General features: G+C 34.5%; 1 protein-coding gene across 12 annotated transcripts in view; it reads left to right on the plus strand.

Annotated features, from left to right (window-relative positions):
- LOC123312276 (F-actin-monooxygenase Mical) overlaps nucleotides 1–22775 on the plus strand; it is a 112287-nt gene that overhangs the window by 59449 nt on the left and 30063 nt on the right. For 10 of the 12 annotated variants that reach the window (XM_044896677.1, XM_044896628.1, XM_044896682.1 and 7 more), the window contains 4 exons: nucleotides 1721–2330; nucleotides 8090–8625; nucleotides 12907–13104; nucleotides 20100–20336. In XM_044896677.1, coding sequence (XP_044752612.1) covers nucleotides 1721–2330; nucleotides 8090–8625; nucleotides 12907–13104; nucleotides 20100–20336 — 1581 coding nt within the window. The remainder of the gene's footprint in view (nucleotides 1–1720; nucleotides 2331–8089; nucleotides 8626–12906; nucleotides 13105–20099; nucleotides 20337–22775) is intronic. The other 2 variants (XM_044896690.1, XM_044896699.1) reach the window with 2 other exon arrangements.

The raw sequence follows: 22775 nt of genomic DNA on the forward strand, positions 1-22775 counted from the left end.
TAACCCTTTAAATTTTTGCCTAAACAGCCTGTACCTATATTGGATGTTTGAAATTTTCTACGAAAATATCAGGTGGATGAATCTTCCTTTCAAATATTTGCGAGGATTTATGATTTCCGGTTATACCTCTAATGGATGTCAACTCGCTTATTTCAATTAGAATACTCCGTATATTTTTACATTTTTGACTGCTTTTTTATTCCGTTTGAATTGAATGCATTATTACAGGGTTGAATACTTAGAATACTCGCAAGGATTTAGGACTTCGGGTTATATCGGAAATCAACTCGCTCATGTCGAATAGAACGCCCTGTATATTATTAAATTCATTTTCATGTAGAATTTCCTGTAGCTATTTTGAGTAGCTTTCGTGTTTTTTACCTCAAATTTGTTCAATGAAATTGGTAAACGAAAAAATAATCAGTATTATTTTTTATTTTGAAGGTACCATTAGATTCGGATATACAGAAGGTTCGAAAAATACTGTCAATGTTGTATTTCAGAAAACAGCAATAAGTCGATTTTCTCAAATGCAAATATTTAGTATGTTTCATCCCCACCCTTCAATTGAGAACAAAAAAATTGATAGTGTTCAAAAAGTTGTACCATTCTTGAGATATTTTGAAGTGAAGCGTTGAATGAGAGTATATTAGCTATTTACCGATTTTTTTTAATTGAAATTTGGGGTTAGAACATACTGTTTTCATTTGAAGAAAATCGACTTCTTGCCTTTACCTGAAATCCAACTTTGACAGTATCATTTGAACCTAGTGTATACGTTACCTATAGCCTATAGCCTATTTAATGAAATAAATCTGAATCTTGTGCTCCTGTAAAATAAACAGTTTCTTTCAATCCTCCTTGTATAATTTATCTCGAAAAACTGTCAATAACTTGAAAACTACTCGAATGCTACATGAAATGAAAATGAATTTTGAAAATACATTCGAAAATGTAATGATATTCAGGGTGTTCCATTTGAAATAAGCGAGTTGATATCTGAATGAATCCTTGGAAATATAGGTAGTAGTTCAGTGTGCGTTTGTACAAAATTTCAAACTGATCCAATATGCATACAGGTATGAAAAGTTGACAAAATTTGGGAAGATTCCTTGTCCAAAAATAGTGTGTTTCTTTCATATTATTTCATTTTCATAAGCAGCCCATACTTCGATTACTTCGATACAGTCCTATTAAGATAGCTCCTGAAAAGTAAATCGAATTTTTATCTTAGAAATAAAAAAATTCGGACAATGAAATTGATCAGACATTCTATAGGACCGAGAAATTCATGATGGTGTTCCCCTATAATGTAAGTGCCTATACGACTCACGCTATGGAGGAAAAAAATTTCTTACGAACAATTTTTAGGAGTGCCTTTATCTACCCCTTGCAATTATAGGGAAACACAACTTTTCCTATATCTGGGCAAGGGCTGCTAAAAAAATTAATATGAAAGACACAATATTTTGAGAAGGAACCATCCCCAAATTGTTTCGCAACTCTTCATTCTCACCTTGAATTGTCAGCGGTCCTAAATTCTGCAAACCTTTGGATGCATACGAATTAACGCAGTTAACCACATACTTCCTTGATTTTCATTGCAACTTTGCAAAAGTGTTGAATTAAGGAAGGCTATTTCAACAGCAAGGATAGGGATCTTTTTGGCAGTGCTCAATTTCGTTCTGACATTTTTCTATGCTGTGAAACTTTTTTTCAGAGAAATATATGGACTATTTCAGATTTAGCCGTTCCCAAACAATCCCTAGAATCCTATTCACTCTCCGTAAACTCCCCCAATGATTCAGGGGTTGCAATCAAGAAAAGCCAATCAGAAAGCATGAATAAGCTAGTGATGAAATACTCTACCAGCACTCTTACCACAGATTTCTCAGGTGATGATAGTATATTCAAGTTATATCCTTACTTTTTGTCCACAAAACCATCCGAATGTGGTACAGAAACGGATTTACACCAAGAAAAAGAAATAAGCTTCAAGGATCCAGTAGAACAATGTCAAGAACTGCAGGCAATCGAAACTGCGAAAGCAATGTCCATTAAAAATACATCGACGGAAATGCCCCGAAAAATGTTAACACAATTTCCTGGTAATTTTTCCTTCAAGCTGAGAAGTAAACTAGTGCAAAAGAAGTGCTCATTGAAGAAGTCTGTCAGAAACTTCCAGGATCAATTCCAGATTCAGGAGTTAGAATTCAATACATCTAATCTTGCGGATGGTTCAAGAGAATTATACTTCATTGAGATCTTAGACAAAAAAAGAAAATTTTCGCCCTTCTTCAAACCGTCCAGAACGACTCTGATTATGACTGGTAAATTTCAGGAGTTTCACAATATTAGATCATACTTTGTTGAAATGTTTGAAAAAAAATGATAGGGACCGGTCATAAACATACTGAATAGTTTTCTTGGTAAGTGACGCTCACAAGTTGGCTAAGAACTACAAAAGATATTTTCACGTTTTCACGAGATGAGTGTTATATTTTCAAGTTTCTGTCACTTCTGGTTGTAACCGAAGAAGCTATCGGCATCGTTTATTCAAATGGTATGATCAATAAATGAGGATACGTTGACGGCCGAAAAACACGTAGCTCGTAGCCGATAAGATCAGCTCACTTGAAAATGAGTGGGGCACATCAACTATAGTGCGGACCAGTTGAATATCGAATAGTTCATTACCTGTAATGAAATTATTCTCGCACTGGGCGATTGCATTTTTACAGTCCTCTTCTTTCTCGTGGCATTCTCTATGTTCGGCGTTTCAAAATATAATATCATTAAAATCCTAATAACTCAAATATATCGAAATATATTTTTTCGAATTTTAACATATAGCATTTTGTCTGTATTCACTTACGAAAATCTGATTTCAGAAGTGCTCTCTTTGAACATTCTTCCTCATTTTCACTATCCGGCATCGCCCATCGAATCAATAATGGTCATCAAAGTTTTCTAATCATCATAGACTTAATAAATATCAAGTTTGGTGATCACATTTGACAATATGGAGAGAAGAGAGAAGAAGAACGATCGCTGCTTTGAGATGATAGATTTTTTGTCCCCTAAAATATGTACCAATAGGGTAGTCCATCCTTTTGCCAACAGGCGCGCTGGCCATCACGGGATGGCGAAATTTTGATTTAAACTAATTGTAGTTGGCTGCGTGAGTTGTCTTCCTGGTGACAGATGATTAGAATATTATTATTTTCAATTTTCGATAAGAGAACAACCATGGTGAAATGTTGAAGAGTGCGCTAGTGTAAGAGTGTTTTGGCATCGGAAAGAAAAGGATAATAATGCATTTTTGAGAGAAAATTAGAAAAAACACTCTTACACTAGCGCACGCTTCAACATTTCACTATGGCCGTATGTTATTCTCTTATCAAAAATCGAAAATAATAATATTATTCTAATCATTTGCCAGGAGACAGTTCACGCAGCCAACTACATTTAGTTTAAATCAAAATTTCGTCATACCGTGATCGCCAGCGCGCCTATTGACAAAAACATGAACTATACTCCATTCACTTTTATTTTAGCACTCCGTTGGCCATGGAAAATTGACACATTTCACTCTGTATATTACGAAAATGTGGGGACAAAAAATCTATGGTCTCAAAGCAACGATCGTTCTCCTTCTCTCTACTCTGACTACGTTCGGCCAGTAAACACCGGTACAGAGCGAGTAGAACTAGAGTTTTATCACAGATCAGCTAGGGCTAATGGAGCCTGTACAAATTGGCAATTTTTGAATGAACGAATGACAAATGTCGACCACAAAAATCATGGGAAAAATTTGAATTTGACTGCAATTTGTTCGAAAATGTATATGAATAGATAATTCTTAGTGTGGATTGAACGGAAATTCTACAGTTTTATGAATAGTTTGTTTATAAGTTGTTTTTTTATGGTTTGTCTCGTTTCATAACCCTACTTCTACACAAACTCCTTTCGCGCCCCACCTTCAGAGCTGGGGCTCAGAGCGTTGATTCCGAAAACTCTACTCTGTCTGGAACGAACGACAACTATTTACACTTTTTGTTCTGAAACTTCGTGCCCGAACGACACGGAACAAAAAGTGCTTATAGAGTCTACTGGCCGAACGCACCTTCTATAGGTTTTTTTAGAAGGTATAGAAACAGATTACAGAAACAATTTTTTGTAATCTATGGATATAGAATTCTATATCTTCTTGACCAGTTCCACTGTTGTCGAATTAACAAAAATTACTAGATTTCAGTAAAGGCATTCTAAGTCACAAGCTTCTACATATTCGAATATTTACTAGTTTTGAAGGGTATATTTCTGAAATTTCCGAATTTTGAAGCGAATCCTTTACGTGATGGAAAACTCAGAGAAAAGGGTTTCCATAAATAATCTTAAATTCGATTTTGGAGTTCAAGGAAACTTGCCCGATGAAGAAAATAAAGATCTTCGTGGAGTTTATGGCAAATAAATGTTTCCTCTTGCTACAAACACCTTGAAATCAAAGTTTGTTATCCGGTGAAGCCTCTTCTAGCTCTACGTCATGCTCTTACTCTATTCGGCATTGTGTCAAGCTTTAATATTTATTATGCCAAATGCCCGTCAAGGCATTGGCGTTCTGTTGCAATGTCTGCGGTGGGTTAGGTAAGCGATGTAATTGCTGTGACATTGCAGACCAGATGTTCAATATAATTTCGGTCTAGCCAGAGAGGCAGCGGGTCAATCCATTCGGGTAATGCCACGCATTTCTATGGGGTCGTTGATAATTCTGACCCAGTGTGGACGAACATTATCGTCTCCCCAAACGCACATTGATGCGCCTTTGAAAGCAGCTTTTGGCGTCATGAAATGTTCATTATGCTATAAACCTCGTTCTTGCCACACCAACTTCGAATATCTCGAAAATGCCCAATTTCAGGCATATTGATGGTGGTAAATTTTTTTATTGGTTTTTGGGAGTACAATCACAATTCGATTTTTCTCAATTGAATTAGGGAAGTTTTTGATAAAATCTCGAACGAAAATTTCATTAAAATTACACTGAAGAACGTACAACTTGGCTTCGATAATACTTCCAGAAAATTTCATCCTTTTAATGTTGAAGGACAAATAGCTATGATCATCTTTTGATCGTCCCGAATAGGAAATATTTATCTAAAAGCTGAGATATCTGTGGAAAACTTCGGAATATCAGTGAGGTCATGATCGAAATAATATCAAAATTCGATGGGGTATCCGAATATGTGATAATTCATTGGGTTTGCTATTTGAAAAATCGAAGCTATTTGCTACAATTCCGTTACAACTGGACAGACTGACAGAAATGTGAGAATATTTTATCAAATTGAAATATATGAGGCTTTTTTTAACAAAAGGTAGAACTGCCCAAAACACCAAAAATCACCTATAGAAAACTTTCAAATAATGAAAAAGTTGAAAAAAAAATTGAAAATGATTACTGAAATAGATCCTAATACGACCCTAGATCATTAGTTATCGCAAAGCAATGGGAAAAAATTCAACTCGTGATGACCGACTCGACCTTATGGTTTCGTTTAGGATATTGACCCGTTCGATTTTTACGTGGGAAATAAAATAGAAACTTAGGATTGCCGAATTTTCCTCATTTCGATATCAACTGACAGAAAAATTCTTACCACCAAGTGTATAAAAATGTAATATCAGTTCGAAATCTCACCAATAAAATTAATGTGAATTACTCAAAAATTTTTTCACAATGGTCATCACAATCTTCTTGTTCAAACCCTGTCTGAAATTTTTACACTTTTTCACCCTAAATCGCACGATACAACAATTTTTTCAAGCGACCTGAAGCAAATAATCAGATAAACCCTCAAGTAATGAACCATTCATTGTCCAACGACCATTGCAGAACACTGCAATGGAAGAAGAAATGAACGCAGATATCTACTTTTGAGTAGCCATGTATGAGGAAGCTTAGATCGTTGAGAGCCAGATGTCGCATCCATTTATTTATTACTTCGATGCCGCCACTGGCTTCTAACAAGAGGTTTGTTTGAGTTATGTGATACTGATGAGCTCAAACAAGAGCGAAACCGGTCTATCGCTGCTCACCAACGATGTCAGCACGTTCTCCGTGATATACTGAAGGTGTAGATTTTTTCCAGTCCCATTTATTTCGTTATCTTTTCATGGCCGTTCGGCGTTAAACTACCTTAGTCAAAAAACAGCCTCGCCTTTTGAAATACCCTGTATTGTTCAACAATAGGAGTATGGCAATCATTTATGTGCGAATTCAAGTCTATACTCCTGCAAAGAGATTTTACAAAATAGCAAAGTTCGTTGTTCGAATACACTTTTATACCGTTCATTGCTATATTCCATAAGGTAAATGAAATCGGGTACTAAAAATTTTCAGCAAAACTAACCTTTTGAAGGAAAGTTAAATCGAAGTTTTCTGCTTTGGTGTTCACTTCATCTAGTTTTCGAAGAATTCTTCGAGAATGGTACTCAAATCCTTTGATGCTAAAGAATCCACAACGTCACAGATATTTGGTTAAATCATGTAAGTGGGTGCTGTACAAATCATTGCGTGTTTCAGAGTTTCTCGATTAATAACATATGAATTGGTCATCTTATTCTGATACTCTTGAGAGAAAGAACTTGATTCGAATTGAGGAATTTTTTTCATTAATTTTCTCTATTGTGCAAAAAAATGCAATGACTGATTTTCTAAAATATTGTTTCCGCTCACTCGCAACATCATCTTCGCTGTGAGGGCTGGGCCACTCAGCCATGCAACTAGCTGTCTTCTGAAAAGGGTAATTTGATTGTTCACTTCTCAATTACTTCGGATTTGTGTGTGGCAAAACTAACAAGATGTGAAAAATGTTATGTTTCTATACTTATGCCCATCAATGATAACCCATAAAAAGATATCTTCCTTTACTAACCTAATTTTAATGAAAAAAAGCTAGGGTTATTTTTCGGAAAAAATCTCGTGAGCAATATCTCAGAACTTTCCAGCATGTGGTATCTACCAAAATTTCAAGGGAATGCATAGGAATAATCAGGTCGGATATTCTTCATCTTGCTCGGCGAGTCTTTGCCATTGGCTTCAAAATACTTAAAAAAATAACAAAAAATTATTGGGATAAACAGTCAGGTTCAAATTGGAACACTCTTTTTAATTCATTCGAGCTTTCGCTAACTGTTTTATTAGCATCTTCAGGAATAATTAAGTTGAGGTTATACTCGCTAAGCCATATCCAGAAGAATTCCTTAATGTATGTTTACTCACACAGATTATCATTCGGACAATAATTTTTTGTTGTCTCAATCCTACAGTCAATAACTTTTCTCGACTCTAAAAAAATAAGAATGAAACTACAATAAGTTGAATAATTTCATCCTTATATTAAGAAGAGTTGATAAAAAACCCCTCAACTATTGAAAAGTAGTGCAATTTAAAATAAAAATTATTTTACAAGATAGTAAATACCTAAGATACGAATTTTCTGCGTTACTTTATATTCGCCATTTGTTTGTCGATTCAGAAATGTGTTATTTTGAGTCCTATTTGATGGAGTGTACGTTATTTTAGGCTGGGTGAAATGAAATCTGATTTCTTACTCTAACTTTAAAACCACCTATGGAGTGTTCCAGTTGTTCCACCTTGTGATTTCTTATTTTTTCATCAAGACATATCTTTTCTTAACAATTTCATTTTTCATTTATTACAATAGCTTATTTATTGTAAAAAATGCAAGGATTTAAGAAAAAGTTACATTTCTATCGCTATGGCTATAACAGTACTTACAGATATCAAAATGACCCACCTGACCTGATTATTTCTATGTATGTACCTTAATTCGTATACTTATTTGAGCGCCATGTACCTATCTTCCAGATATAGAAGATATCTTCCATCACTTCATATCGTCAGATTCAAGAAAGGAAAATATCGAAGTGATCTCACCTGATAATTTCTATGCACCTTTTTCATTATATATCATTCTGTCATTATTTTCACTATTCAATACTGAAATTTCGAACAAGTTGGTCGTCCAAATTTGATTGTGTAATCCCATCTTTCCTTTCCCAGCAAACACATCCTACCCCACAAAAGTGATCAGAACAGAAAAAAGTAATGACAGATGCGTCAATGGCAAATGCCGAATTCCGAAGGAATTTCATATAAATTTTTCGTCTGATCCTATCATGTGTGATGCAGAAGAGAAAGAGAGTATAAGTCCAGAACAAGTTTTCAGCAGAGTATCGAATTGGATTGAAAGTAACGATTTTGAAGAAGAAAGCGAAAGCACTGAAGTTGTCAATAATAAAACGGAACCAATTGAAACAAACATCGAAGAAGGTTTTTCAGATATAACTTCCATAACGAAGTGCTTGGAGAAAAAAAGTATGGGAAAAGAGAAAAAACTCATAGTTGGAGAACTGTTCGACTCCAAAGGAGATATTTCGAAACAGGATGAGGAAAAATTCCCGAACAAATTGAAAGCTCTCGCCTGCAACCAAATGTTTAAAACTTTAGGAAAATTATCCCATTTCACCCTTTTTCCCAACGAAGCTAAATTAGAAAGTCCGGCTCCTTTTTCTGTAATAATGGAAGGGCAAGAGTCAGTATGTCTTATTATCAATTTTATTCTATTCTCTTTATTGATATTTATTATTTTTCGACATGATCTTTCTATACACTGTCTCTTTTGTCCGTACTGAAATTATACCATTTTTGAAAACAAATACAGGGTCATTCTTTCTCAACCTCACCCTAAGGAAAACAGCAAGATGCTTTCACGCAATTAATTTTCGATGTGTTATCCGCGATGACAAGAAAATCGAGAATAATGTCAGTTTTCTTCATCTTTCCGTTGCAATGGAAGTAGCTAACAACTTGGTATTTTCGAATGGCATGCCCAATAGGAAATACTCCTTCTGACGAAAATGATGTATTTTTTATGAAATATTTTTGAAACGTCACATTTTGAAATAACCATTTCAACCGTTTCCCAAAAAAAAATTATTTTAAGCACTTAAAAATGAAAAATAAAACTGGGTATTTAAAGTTTAAAGCGTTTTGTGAGAATTGCACAAGCTGGCAACATCGACTGAAATATGCCTTGATAATAAAGGACAACAAATGCATTACCTTGATGAGATAGACAAAGATGGCTGTCTATGAAGTTTTCGACGAACGAGGAAGGTCGTAAAATTTTATGGGATTTTTTTGGCCGGCTGCAATTGAAGCTCGCCAGTAAGCACGCAAATGTGATCAACAGCTGTTACTTTATAAACAAGCTGATCGGACATTGTTATTTTCATTGTCTTGTATGCGCTGTTGTCAAATCGTAAATTCCGCACAAAGCGATTTAAATTTTAAAACCCCATATTTGAAGAATGATTTTGAATAGTTTCCGCGGTGAATTTGAAGAAATCATGAATGAAACTCATAATTATTCAGTTTAAACTTGCATATGCAGTGATAACCCAAATTGAGGAGAAATCTCCATTATCACATTTTTGAAATTCCTCTCCAATTTTCAGGTGGAATCATTACATGCTAATATTTCGAAGTTTTCTAGAGATATTTGAGCTTTCAGACAAACATTATCTATTGAGGATGATCACAAAGATGGTCATAGCGACTTGTCCTTTAACGTTTGGAAGGATGAAATTTTCTGAAACTCCCGGACATCAGGAATTTCTGGTCTCATTTCAAAAATGGAACCCAATTCTTTTCATCCACATATAATTAAAAAATTCATCAACCACATCTCTAAAATCTACCATTTTAAATATATTAAATAATTAACATATTGGTGATGCTTTCAATCATCACATAATCAATTGAAAATTGAATCTGAAAAAAATGCTCAAAGTTCTGACCGTATTAAGGCATTTGTTCACGCATCTGAGAAATGCTACCTGCGTTGCTCTCCTAATCTTATCGGGATGAAGAGATCTGCATTGGTTTTAAGGAGTGCAGTGCAACCATAGTTCGACGAAAAAATATGGGTTCCCCTTTGGAATAGGGAAGATTTTCAAATCGAATCGAAATTCGGCATTCTTATTTCAAGAAACATGGCTTCAGTAATAAGTAAAACCAGAGAATTTTATCCTTCTCAAGTTAAGAGGCAAGTAGCTATGATCATCTTGTGGTCATCCCGAATAGGAAATATTCCTCAAAAAGCTCGAATATCTCCGGAAAGCTTCGGAACATCAGTGAACTCATGATCGGAATCACATCAAAATTTCAAAAATTTGCAAATTTATTGGGAATGTCATTTAAAAAAACGAAATTGATAGGTGCTTCCCTGAGAAATCTCTTATATATTTCAGATTTTCTCGTTATCCCGATAACACCATGCAAATGAATTTCAACGCTAATATCTTTGTTGTTGTTCTACTTCTAATTTAGGGTGAAGTTAAGAAAGAATGATCCTGCCTAAAATAAGCAATCATTAGTATACAGAGTGAGTCTGATTCGTACAAATATTTTGACAGTCGATTCTTGAGGTCAAAAGAAACACTTTTTTCCTTTACCATTTTTTTCGAATCAGTTCTTTTTAAAAGATACAGGCTGTTGAAAAACCATAAACAAATGTTATTTTTATTTCTCACATCCCACAAACGGTTTTATCGAATGAAATGAATTTCGGAATATAGTTTTTCATTTATTTGATTAATCTTTCTCGAACACCAGATATCACCCACGTCAGTTTTCTCCATCAATTAATATGACCATTACTTACCATGAAAATTCAAAGTACCTAACTCTTGTTACTAAGTTGGACGCTATCTAATGAATATTTGAACGTTTTTAAAAAAAAAGTATTCTTCATATTTTCTCGTATAATGCGAGGTATAATGGCCGTTTTCGAGTAATTTGACGTTCAAAAATATCTATGATAGGCGGAAAATTGGGTAGTTTGGCTGAATGCTACTCTGTTTAAAAGATCCACAGTTTTGTAGTGTTATAGATTAAGCTTGTTTTTCTGAATGGAATTTGTGTCTCCAGGAGTGGCAGAGCTCATTTTGAAAACTTAAATTGGCTATATGCCGAATCGGAAAAAGTGGTACAGGAAAAAAGTGTTCTTTTTAACCTCAAGAATCTACGTTTAAAATATTTGCACGAGTCATAGACTCACTCTGTATATGAGAAAAATATGAGTTTGGTTTTTGAATTGAAATTTTTCTCAACTTTCTCAATGTCAATATTATCGTTTTAGTTATAAACTAATCTTCTGATGCTACTAGTTCAACAACTAATCGTATCTTACACTATTATTCCACCATAATTATCAAAATATTATACTTCAAACAAAAAATGAATTTGATTGGGAAACATTCGGTCTAGTATCAATTCTAAGTGAACAATATACAGGGTAATTCTTTGACTTGTTCATATATTTCAACAGAAGATTCCGTAGTTCAGGACAAACACTTTTTCATTTTAGCATTTTTTTCAATTCGGCTCTGTGGAAAAAATACAAGCTGTTGAAATCCATTCAAAAATTTTATATCGCTCAAACGATTTTATCGAATGGAATGATTCTTCTTCTATTTTTTAATTTATATGCTTGGCTATGCCATCTATACATCTATTATAGATGTATATTGCCATAGATTTACCTTGTTACATTATTATTCTGGGGATAGGTCACTCAATGACCTATGAACTCAGATTAATAATTGAAGGACTTGAAATTTGGTAACGTGGTATATTAAATGCTTGGAAAAAAAACATTGTCCAGGTCTGGCAGAGCTCGCAATGAAAACTTTAAATGGCTATATCTTTTTATCTAGGCCATATGGGAAGAAAATAGTAAAAGAAAAAAGGGTATTTGTTTCGACCTCAAGAATCTACTTTTAAAAAGAGTCAACAACTCACCCTGTAAATATCTGGTCGAGAATGAGTTCGCTTTCGCGAAATTCGTTGCTTAATACAGGTTGCTAACTGGTAGATGAATTTGGCGACCTCTTTATAGCCACTGGAATATGCACATATTTCATTCTAAAATATTCTGCCATTTTTGACGGATTCTATCCAAAAGAGGATTAATTATAGTTACGGCACTGATGATGGGGCAGATATCAAAACCATGTCCTGGAGTTCAAAAATTATTTCGATATGTGAAATTGACTTAGATTTATTTCTGGGACAGTTCTCTTAAGAAACAAGTATTATAATTTTGTATAAGGTATATTACAGCTAATTTGCTTTGAATCTGCTCTGTTTGTGGCAAATGGCGTGAACTCTGACTATACTCTGCCAGTTTCATGTTATAGGCTCGTTTGGGTGAGAAAGTAGTATGTCATAATAATTTTTTTCGCGAATTTGTAATCCAATAAGAATATTTCGTAGCTTCTAAATTAATGAACATTTGTATAAAATTAGCACACTTTTTTCCAAATATCATAAAACTCACCCTATATTTCAGGGATTAAATGAAAAATAAGGAGAAGAATCTTAATATGCGTTCAGATTATTTCGACTTTTCTGTATATTTCCCTTAAAATTACACTTTTCCTTTCATTCAATAGGTTTTATACTGTAACGTTAAAAAGATATTAATCCTATGAAGATTTTGTGCTAAAAACATAACAAAGTGGTAAAATGTTTCCTATTTTTCACGCATCTTTTTCGATAAAATTCGAATATGTTTCATTGGTTGGGAGTACAGTGAGTCTAACAGTAACTCTTACAGTGTTAGAGTCACTGTAGTTGGGAGGAACTATCGTTGAAATACAAGTTCGCCAAACAAGTCAAAAAATCATCCTGAACACCTGTATATATTATTCCTTGAAAATATCTATTCTTCTTCGAAACATCTTCTTGATTTTTTATACTCAGAAAACTGAGAATTGGAAACATTAAATTGAATCGAATTATCATTATTTCAGGAACTTCCCGAAAGCAAGAATACCGTAACTAGTTTTAAGACACTTCTGAAGGAACCAAGTGCTGTAATCGCATCTAACGTTGCATCGAGACCTTCGAGTAGACATAAGAGGCATGTTGAGGGAATATTATCCAATAAAAGTGCGAATATTGAAAGGAAAACCAGGAAGAGAAGAACACTCGATAAAAGTGGCAGTGTAGTAAGTTGATATATTTGAAGATTTTTTTTACAACTACTGATCTTTTTTACTGGGAATAATTTTTTTATGCTTCCTTGCATTCCCTATAGAAAATAAATTAAGAAATGAAAGGAACTACTGCTAAACTACATAATCATATTATTTTTTATGTTTAATTTATCATTTCAGGTGGAGGAAATTTAATTTCACGTTTCGAATCTTATATCTAATTTACTATAAATTATCAACAGAAGAATATGAAAACGGAGTTCGAATATCGTCCTTCTAGTGACTCAAATCTGCAATAAACTTTATCCATTTGAAAATATAATTTTTTCAATAATTTAATATTTTTGTTGATAATGATTTCTCAGAATCGGAATTCTGTGCAGTGTGAATTTAATAGTAGAGATAAATGGACTGTATTTCGGTAGAACCGAATAATATAAAAACGCTCGGACACGTCTATTTTTGATTCCAGGGGTACAACTTCTAAGATTAACAATTAAGGTAGAACGGGTTTTAATGTAATTTCTTTATTTTTCAAAATTAACCAGTGCGTGAACGAACAGCAGATTTATCATCGCAGAAAAAATGAGTGAAAATTCGATTGATTTAAACAGCATGCTTGAAGAGAAAACCAACGTGGCCAACCAAATTTTCCATGTGAATATTTCGAAAACGAATGGATTGAGTGAAAAAAAGTTCAATTTGCTGAACTCAGAATAGTAAGGCCTTTCAAATGAGGTATCAATTACCCCATCACTATTCAAAATAAAGGGGTCGAGATTGTAACACTGAGGGTTGAAGGGATACGGTTTTGAATTTGATCTTAGGAGTTGTCCCCCTGGTATTAAATATCGACGTATCCGAGCGTTTTTATATAAGTAATTCGGTTCCGCCAACCTGCAGAGTACTCGTACTTTTTTAATGGTCCATAGTCGAGGTCAAAAAAGGCTATGCTTCAAATCCCAATTCTTGACAGGTACTCTTGGTTGCAGGGTGTCACGAAAATTCTATGTTGAAAACCCAAACTGAAGGCGTAAGCGAAAATAATGAGAGGGTTTCAAAGCAAACGAGTCAAGACTTGTATGCGGTAGAAAATAAAAATTATTCCGAAGTAAATTTTCTAAATGACAATTCGGATAGGAGAGCGTGTATTGAATTGAATGTTCAGAGAAAACTTAGTATATTTTCATGTGGAATGATGCGAAATCAACCAATTTTGAAACAGTTTCACAAAAGTCTAGAAATTTCACAGTCGCTCAAGCTTAATTTTATTTCGATAAAATGAAAAAGCTTTAGGTTACGTCCGCATAGAAAGGCGGCTTGCTTATAGCGCCCTAGAGTCCTACGAATATTTGCATGTCCATAAAAACATTTGATCCACTTCGCAGTAAAGTTGAAGAAAAATTAACTAAAGTCTATCCAAATCCGAGAGGCCAGCGTAAACAAACTGACTAACGCGTGATCTTATTTAAGGTACTCCTCTTATTGGTCAAAGCTTCAGGAACGCCATGTTTGCAGGTGGGAGTAATGCAGAACCGCATTACGTTTGATTCATTGATTGTATGCGAATTGTTGTGCAGAACTGCAGAGATCATTCATTGCTTTTTCTTTCGTAAATTGGTTTATAGTTGTAGCAAGTTATTCAAGTTACAAGCATTTAAGATAATGTCAAGTACTGATACTGCTGAGGAATCGCGTGTTGACTTAAGTCCTCCAAAAAAGAGACGTCTGAAACGACACTTCAGTGCCGAGATAAAAGATATGATTTTGAATACTTATAAAATTGAGATTATTCAAAATGCAGGAATGTGTTTAAAGGACGTAGAACTCCGAGTTGCTGAGAGACTTGGCATTGGAGCTCGAAGTGTTAGGAGAATTATTTCCGAATACATAAATTCCGGTGTTCTATCACAGCCGGCAACAAATCAAAATCGGACCACCAAATGGAAGTCCTTATCAGATTTCGATAAAAATGTAATACGGCGAAAAGTTCACGAGTTTTTCTTCAGAAATGAACACCCGACTATAGAGAAAGTATTAAAAATAGTTAATGAAGACTCGAACTTGCCAAATTTTAAGAAGAGTACCTTCTCTATAATATTGAAAAAACTTAATTTTAAATATGGACGTCGCCAACGCAACAGTTTTTTAATGAACCGTGACGACATTAAATGTTGGAGAAGAAACTATCTCACGAAAATTAGGACCTTCCGTGATGAAAACAGGAAGATTTACTGCTTGGATGAAACTTGGGTAAATGCCGGTCATACTAAATCCAAAGTGTGGACCGATGAAAGCGATGAAGCGTTACTTGCTGGATTATCTACTGGATTAAAAATCCGTCTGGGAAGGTCTTGAATTTTGAGTTTAACCCTCGGTTTCATAAAGCTTTATCAGAGAATCAACGATCGATTGACGGATGAACGTCAATTAGTTTTCAGTCGATAAGTTGGTCATAAGCATTCTGATGATTCTCAACTGCTACTCCTCCAATATATTCGGAAATATGAAAGTTTCAATGATTTCCTTCGGGAAATCGAATGCCAAATCGTTGATCGAGCAATCAAAGTTTTGTGAAACTTGATGTAAGTACCTTTTTGGTGGAAAACAATTTCAACATTCTTTTTCAAATGAAGTGAATATATTTTTCCAGGCAAAGGGCAAAGAATTATAGTGTGTCATATTGGCAGTGACACTGGTTTTTTAACTGGAGGACTCTGGACTTTCCAATCCAAAAAAACTGGTGACTACCATGAAGAAATGGATGGTCAGTCCTTCGAAAAGTGGTCGAGGGTATACTTCCTAAATTGGAGGAAAATTCTATAGTAGTTTTCGATAATGCTCCTTACCATTCAAGGAAAATGGAAAAATTCCTAATTCACAATTCAGAAAGAGTGATATCCAACAATGGTTGAGGGAGAAAAATATTGATTTCACCCCTGACCTCATAAAAGCGCAATAGTTGCAGATAGTCAGGCAGAACAAAGAAAACTTTGAAAAATACATCGTGGATGAAACCGCAAAGGCCCAAAATATTACTGTACTTAGATTACCGCCCTACCACTGCGAACTGAACCCTATTGAATTGATTTGGGCCGATGTCAAGAATTTTGTGGCAGATAAAAACACCACATTTAAAATGGCTAACGTCCAAAATCTTTTTTAAGAGGCTCTCTCACGGGTTACTTCCGAAAGATGGAGAAAGTGCGTGAAACATGTCAAACAAAAAGTTGAGGTAGACATGTGGAAACTGGATAATATTATGGATGATATAACACCAGTCATCGTCAACTTAGAGGAAAGTTCTGCATCTTCTGACGACACTACGGGGTAGTCACTTTTACAAAAAAAATATTGTTACACATTTATATACATAGTAGGTATTTATTAAAGTGGGAACTTTAGATTAATTGTTCATTACTGAGACTCGTAGATAAGCTTACATATTTTTCACCGGAACTGGAACACTCAAAAAGTTTTAAAATATAACGCTCTCGGAATTGAATTTATTAGTACACCTCTGCGTTATCACGTTCTTGACGCGTGATCAGTGCATGCTGCAATGTTTACCGCTGGCCTCTTAGATTTGGATATACTATATGTACCTTTTTAAGATAACTGCATTTTTATGGATGTTATTAGATGGATTCCACAGAGGTTCTCCTTTAGAAAGCTGATGTAATTAATATTTCATCCATTTTGTTATACTTGAAATGCCCCTCGCCTAGCGTTAAAAAAATCACGTTTGTTCACTTCGATACTCGCTAAGCAACTAGCTAAGCGTCATGCCAGCAGTGTGGCACATTATGTATATTCGAGAACGTTCGTTTTACTAAGCTACTAAGTTTGGTTTGGTGACTTCCTAAGATCTAGGCGCGAAGCAAGCCTCGTGTCTGTTCGGACGTAGCCTTAACGACCAAACCGATGAAGTATTGAAGAATCGAAAAATTCCGATTGCCATTGTATGCCTCTGGTAGTAACCAGAAACTTTCAACTCATTTAAGTAGTGTTTATAGTACCAAATATGACAACAATAGGTCGAATAGCGTTGAACGTACCTGTCAAAAATAATTTAAATATTTAGAAAAAAACTCCCTGCAAGATGACACATTTCATGTTAAAATATTACCAACTATTAACGATACACCCTCTATTTTCACACCTTTAATCGTCAATATTTCTTTCTTCGGAAGCGGGTTAAAGGTAAGCGCACATATAACGGCATCGGACGGACGGTACGGATCGGAATAAAATACTTTCAACGGAACCGAATGGAGCAACGCACATATATGCGGACGGCAGGCATCGCATCGCATCCGACGGGAATTGAGGAACGAGGATTAAATTCCGACCGATGCGTGCCGTGCCAGCCGATCCCGAAATATGTGCGATACCAATCGAAGATTGCCGCGGCATCTTCGTCATTTTGCAAGTCTCTACCTACAGCAGCTCATTTGTTGTAACTGTTGTCATTCCAATAAGCAAGGCAGAAATATGAATTTTCACGAAAACTGTGCGTATGGAATTATAATTCATTCACTTTTCTTCAGTGGCTCCTCTTATGGATTCCAATTGAAGAACTAAAATAGGACTAAATAAGAGTACATATTCTCCAAAACCTTCCTTTTTCTACATTCATGTATATCATTAATCCACATTCGTCAACACCTCCTTCGTTTTTCGAAAATTTTCTTCTTCCAGAGCAATCGCAATTTTCTCAACGCTTGAAGACATATTCGCAACTAACCTATTCTTCCGGCGATTCCGATATTATATGTGCGATACCTTCATAAAAATTCCGCCGTTTCCCTGCCGTTCCTTCCATGCCGTTCCTTCCATGCCGTCCGTCCGATGCCGATGTATGTGCGCTTACCTTGAAGATTGCTCCATCGAAAAATTAAGAATTATAACAGATAATTGAATAAAGTAACATTTCATTAGCAGAGAAATTATACACTATTTTTATTTTTGAAAGAGAGAGAAGGTCAACTTAAGTAAAGGAGTAGAAACAAATTTTTCCATGAGTATGCAAAGCGCATAAAAATTCATTCCCCAAACATTTTCAGATTAAGGAAAGAACTTTATCTGTATTCTAATTTTCAAGTGGCTGAAATTTCTTTTCAGGTGTTTAGAACATTTATGCGTGGTGTTATAGAAAGTAGTGTTGTAACTCTGACACTATTTGTCATGGATGTATTCATAAATTCAGAGCGTTATGGTTATGGAAGTAGCGGTTTTATATATTTATTGAATCATATGTTTTCTAAAGAGTCTTTGTAGTTTTTTAAAATAAATGTGTTGATTTGTTAATATTGTGTATAATATGATGAATTTTCAAGAGCTTTCGGCAATTTTATTCTATTTTCAGAATTTTTTGGAGAAATATATAGGTTTGAGAAGGATGAAGCAAACAGAATATTTTTGTCAGTGTTTTAATGCCATTTCATCAGAAAGTAATAAATGTAATATGCCATCTTGTTTATTATCACAAAATACTGCAAAGATTTAAAGATCGGAGGGGAATTCATTCTGTAATAGCTGATTTTCTTACATTAGCTTTTGGTAAACGTAAAAAATCCCGATTTTATTTACTTTTCCCGGTCATTTTCGATCAGGCTCTAGAGTTGAGAGTGTTAGCTGGAAACGGTCCGGTTGTTCGACGAAATATTAGAATGAGCAGATTTCAGTTCAAAATTACAATTCCTTATATTTTTCTCTGCTTTTTGGCAAATAGGACAAGTTGGCATATGGTTGTGGTAAAGTCTTTTTGACGACATTTCATGTGTGCAACCGTACTCCGTTCTGGTTACAAAATTATTCCATGGCCAACCGACTGTTTTTGCGAAAGTGAAAACGTATGGAAGGTAATTCATTCCTAAGGTCATGACAAATATTTTTCCCTTTACTTATTTTTCCAATTCGGTTGAAAATCCATAAAAAATGTGGTATATTCAATGCTTGCAAAAACTTAGTGCAGGTTTCCAGGGATGGCATAGCTCATTTTAAAAAATGACTATGTTCTTATCTAGGTCGATTCGGAAAAATGGTAAAGGAGAGAAGTGTTTCTTTTGACCTCAAGAATCTACGGTTGAAATATATGTACAAGTCAAAGACTCAACTTGTATATAGAATAAGTGTTTTGGGTTTAATTTCCTGAATTTCTCAATATGTTTCGACCACCCCGGCAAAATTGTACATGAGTACAAAAAAATTGTGAAGCTTTCTGCTGATAATTTTTAATATTTTTCCTTCCTGTACAGGGTGGGCGTTGTCTGCTGAGGGGATCTCGAAAACTATAGAGGATGGAAGAAAACGGATGGCACATTGTTTAGCCATTTTTACTGAGTAATCCAAATCTGAAAACAGAACCGAAAATATTTAGATGAATAGTTACATATGATATATTTCTAAAATCAGCAACAAATTTGCAGCAAGAACTTTCATTTAAAGTAAAAATTTGAAAAATCAGAAATCCCTGTCATATCTCATAAAAAAGTGCCTGCAGAAAGTCGAGTACTAGTTGAAACAAACTAGTAATTCAGCATTAATGAAAATGGCAATTTCTAAATTTTTGTTCATAACACAGCATCTAGAAATGATAGACCGGTTCTGTTTTCATATTTAGATTAGTCAGAAAAAAGAGCTAGAGAATGTGTCATCCGTTTTCTTCTAGCTGCTATAGTTCTCGAGATCCCCTCGGTATACAACGAATTTTCCTCACCCAGTAAATTATGAATAATATTTTTCTTAGGATATGGTCCGTAAGTTAACCAAACGTACCAGGATTCCGGTAAGGTGGTCCGTAATCACTGAAAATCAGTTTCGAGGTGAACCAGATCGCTTGACACATAAACGCAGTCAACCGATTTCCTGAACCTGGTTGACTTATGGACCATATCCTAAATCTTCTTTACGTTTTGATTAATTAATTCTGCATTGTGTCATTTAGAATTTATCCTACCGAAACCCTCCCTCTTGTTTATTCACCATTTTTATTTTCCCTGAAGGCAGAAATACAGAAACAGTTCGAGGAAGGTAATAGTTCTAAGAGCAGTAGATTATCGAAGAGGCAGCAACAACGAAAGAGACATGCTGAACATTTCATAAAAAGTATGCAGATGCTTGCCGCTAATGCAAAACCTGATTGCCCATTTGAGGATTATTCAATTTTTGTATATAGGCAAACGGCGAGAAATTTCGAGGATCGAGTGAAAGATTTAGAAAAAAAATTCACCTACATACCTGTAAGGACGTGTGCTGGTTTTTGGAGTTGAATTTTTCCTAATTTGTGTGTTATATTTCATTTTGTGTTAGGGGTCCTTACACAGTCAATATGTGGAAGAATATCGGCAAATATTGAGGCATTAATATTGACTCAGTAAGGGAACCTTAAACTTTAACTAACAGCATCTTTCGAATTGTTATATTTTTGTGTATTTTAGTTGCAAGATTCAATGTTTGTTTGATGAGTTCCCTTTGCTTGTGAATTATTAACACTAAAATACGAATTCATGAAAGGTAATATAGCATTTAACGTTTTATGCTGGACTAAATAACAAATATCAAGTAACAATTAGATAATATTTGTTTGAATTCATGCAGCATCAAATATAACAAAAAAATAGTCTCGATTGATTTGTAATTTATCTTGTTTAGGTGAAATATCATGACCGAACAGGCCGATTCGCATCTCTCAGCGTATTAATTTGAGCAAAATAATGTAGGAAGTTGGCTCACTTGATATTTGTTAAGTGATATTTGTTACTTGGCTTTATGAACACTGTATCATTGAAAATTAAGACTTGTTATATGTTTATTGATAATTTTTACTTCATACTTGTTGTTACTGCATTAATCCACACTATGTTGGAGGCCATTGTTTTTCAATGGCAGTGTAACAAATATCACTTGACAAATAAGGGGTGATAAGTTGACTATCTCACTACTTCTCACATTTATTAAACGCTATTTTATCATTATTCGCAACTTAATAAATGCGGATTGGGCCAGGCGTTACGAAACTTAGCTAAAATTTTTGTCAAATCGGATGATAAAACGAACGATACTATTTTTATGTTTTGTTTTATTCGTTCATCTTAGGATAATTGCTATATAAAAAAGGGTTCTATACAAGACTGTTTATCATTTATGAATATGAAATTAGGTTCTTTGAAATCAAGCGGATTGAAACTTTTGTATACCATATAGTGTCAGTTGGTCTGCATAAGATATATAAAAGGAGGCGCAATATTATATTGGAAATACTCTGGACTTGCCTCCATCTACGTCACACTAGCTCGCACAATGACATAGAGCATTGGCGTAACTCACATAAAATAAAGTGGTGCCGTGCAATAAATTTAAATACTTTCAATCTTCCCACTAACTTGTAAAAGTATCTGCAGCAATTCCTGTGATCTCTTTATCAAATAAAGTTTCCGCATGGTATTTTGAATTAAATTTCGTTTATTATTCAACTGCATACTGCTATCTTCACTCTGAAAGTTAGAAAATTGAATTGGGTTGGTTCCCGTTTCACTGTCAGATGTCGCTATAGTGTATTTGTACTAGTTCATATCTGCTACTGACATCAAATAAAAGGAGCCGGCAATTCATTCCAGTTTCGTCTTCAAATGATACCAAAATCATGGTCAGCACCTACTCTTTGTTGATAAAATGAAATTTCCGGTAATATTTTGAGTATGGTAGTTTGTTAGTTCGATTCAAATCGTAACATTTGTTGATTTAATTATCGGCGGGTGTTATGCATCTGTATTAATTTCGTTCATTTTGTATTATCTTGTTTTCTAACTTTACCTTTGTCTATGCCACGCCTCTGCTAACAATACCAGTTCTGTCAATGCAGATTGACCTTAGCCTCCATTTACGTCATCACCTTTCCGACGAATTGCTGAATTGCACGTCCTTTGCTATATCTTCTTGTTGGTACTAATTGTTACGTGATACGTGTTATTTTATGCTGCATAAATCTAAACTGATATAGTGTGGTTTGAACTTTAAAAGTCACATCTTTGATTCGAAATGATTTTGCAGGTTTTCCTAGATTATTTATAGCCGTCCGTAAATGTGAAACGATTTCAAGGAATCCACTAATGGCACAAATTTGAATAAACTCTCTTCTATACCAATTTCTTTGTTTGAGGGTTGAAGTTACAATTTTGAAAAGGTTTTTTCGAAGAAGAATCCTCATCAAAATACACAAACCTAAATTCTGGGCTTATCAAACTAATATTTGGTTATGAAATTTTAATGGCATCATAGATTTATTTGATGAGGAAACTTTTGGAATGAAATATTTCGTACCTTTATGTTAGAAAATTATAAAAAGATACTGGAAAAAGTCACATTTTAAGCATTTATTTCAATGTATAAGGATCAGTTACATCGTGTAATTTAAGTATTCAGTTTCTCGAAATACTTTCGAAATTACACCCTTTATTATTCATAATAAATCCACATCATACAATATGCACGATATAGTTCGTTGAAATAAGGTTATTAAGGAACTTTAACAAACATAAGTATATACAGAGTGTTCCATTCAAAATAGAGCAGTATAGTTAAATTTATGCCCGAAAAGGGCACCATTGAATTTAAATGTTGGCGTGTCCCGGTGTTTTTTATAATTTCCATAATTAACATTGGGACATGAAGAATTTTAT

Source organism: Coccinella septempunctata, chromosome 1 (assembly GCF_907165205.1).
Source record: "Coccinella septempunctata chromosome 1, icCocSept1.1, whole genome shotgun sequence".
NCBI classification, from domain to species: Eukaryota; Metazoa; Arthropoda; class Insecta; order Coleoptera; family Coccinellidae; genus Coccinella; species Coccinella septempunctata.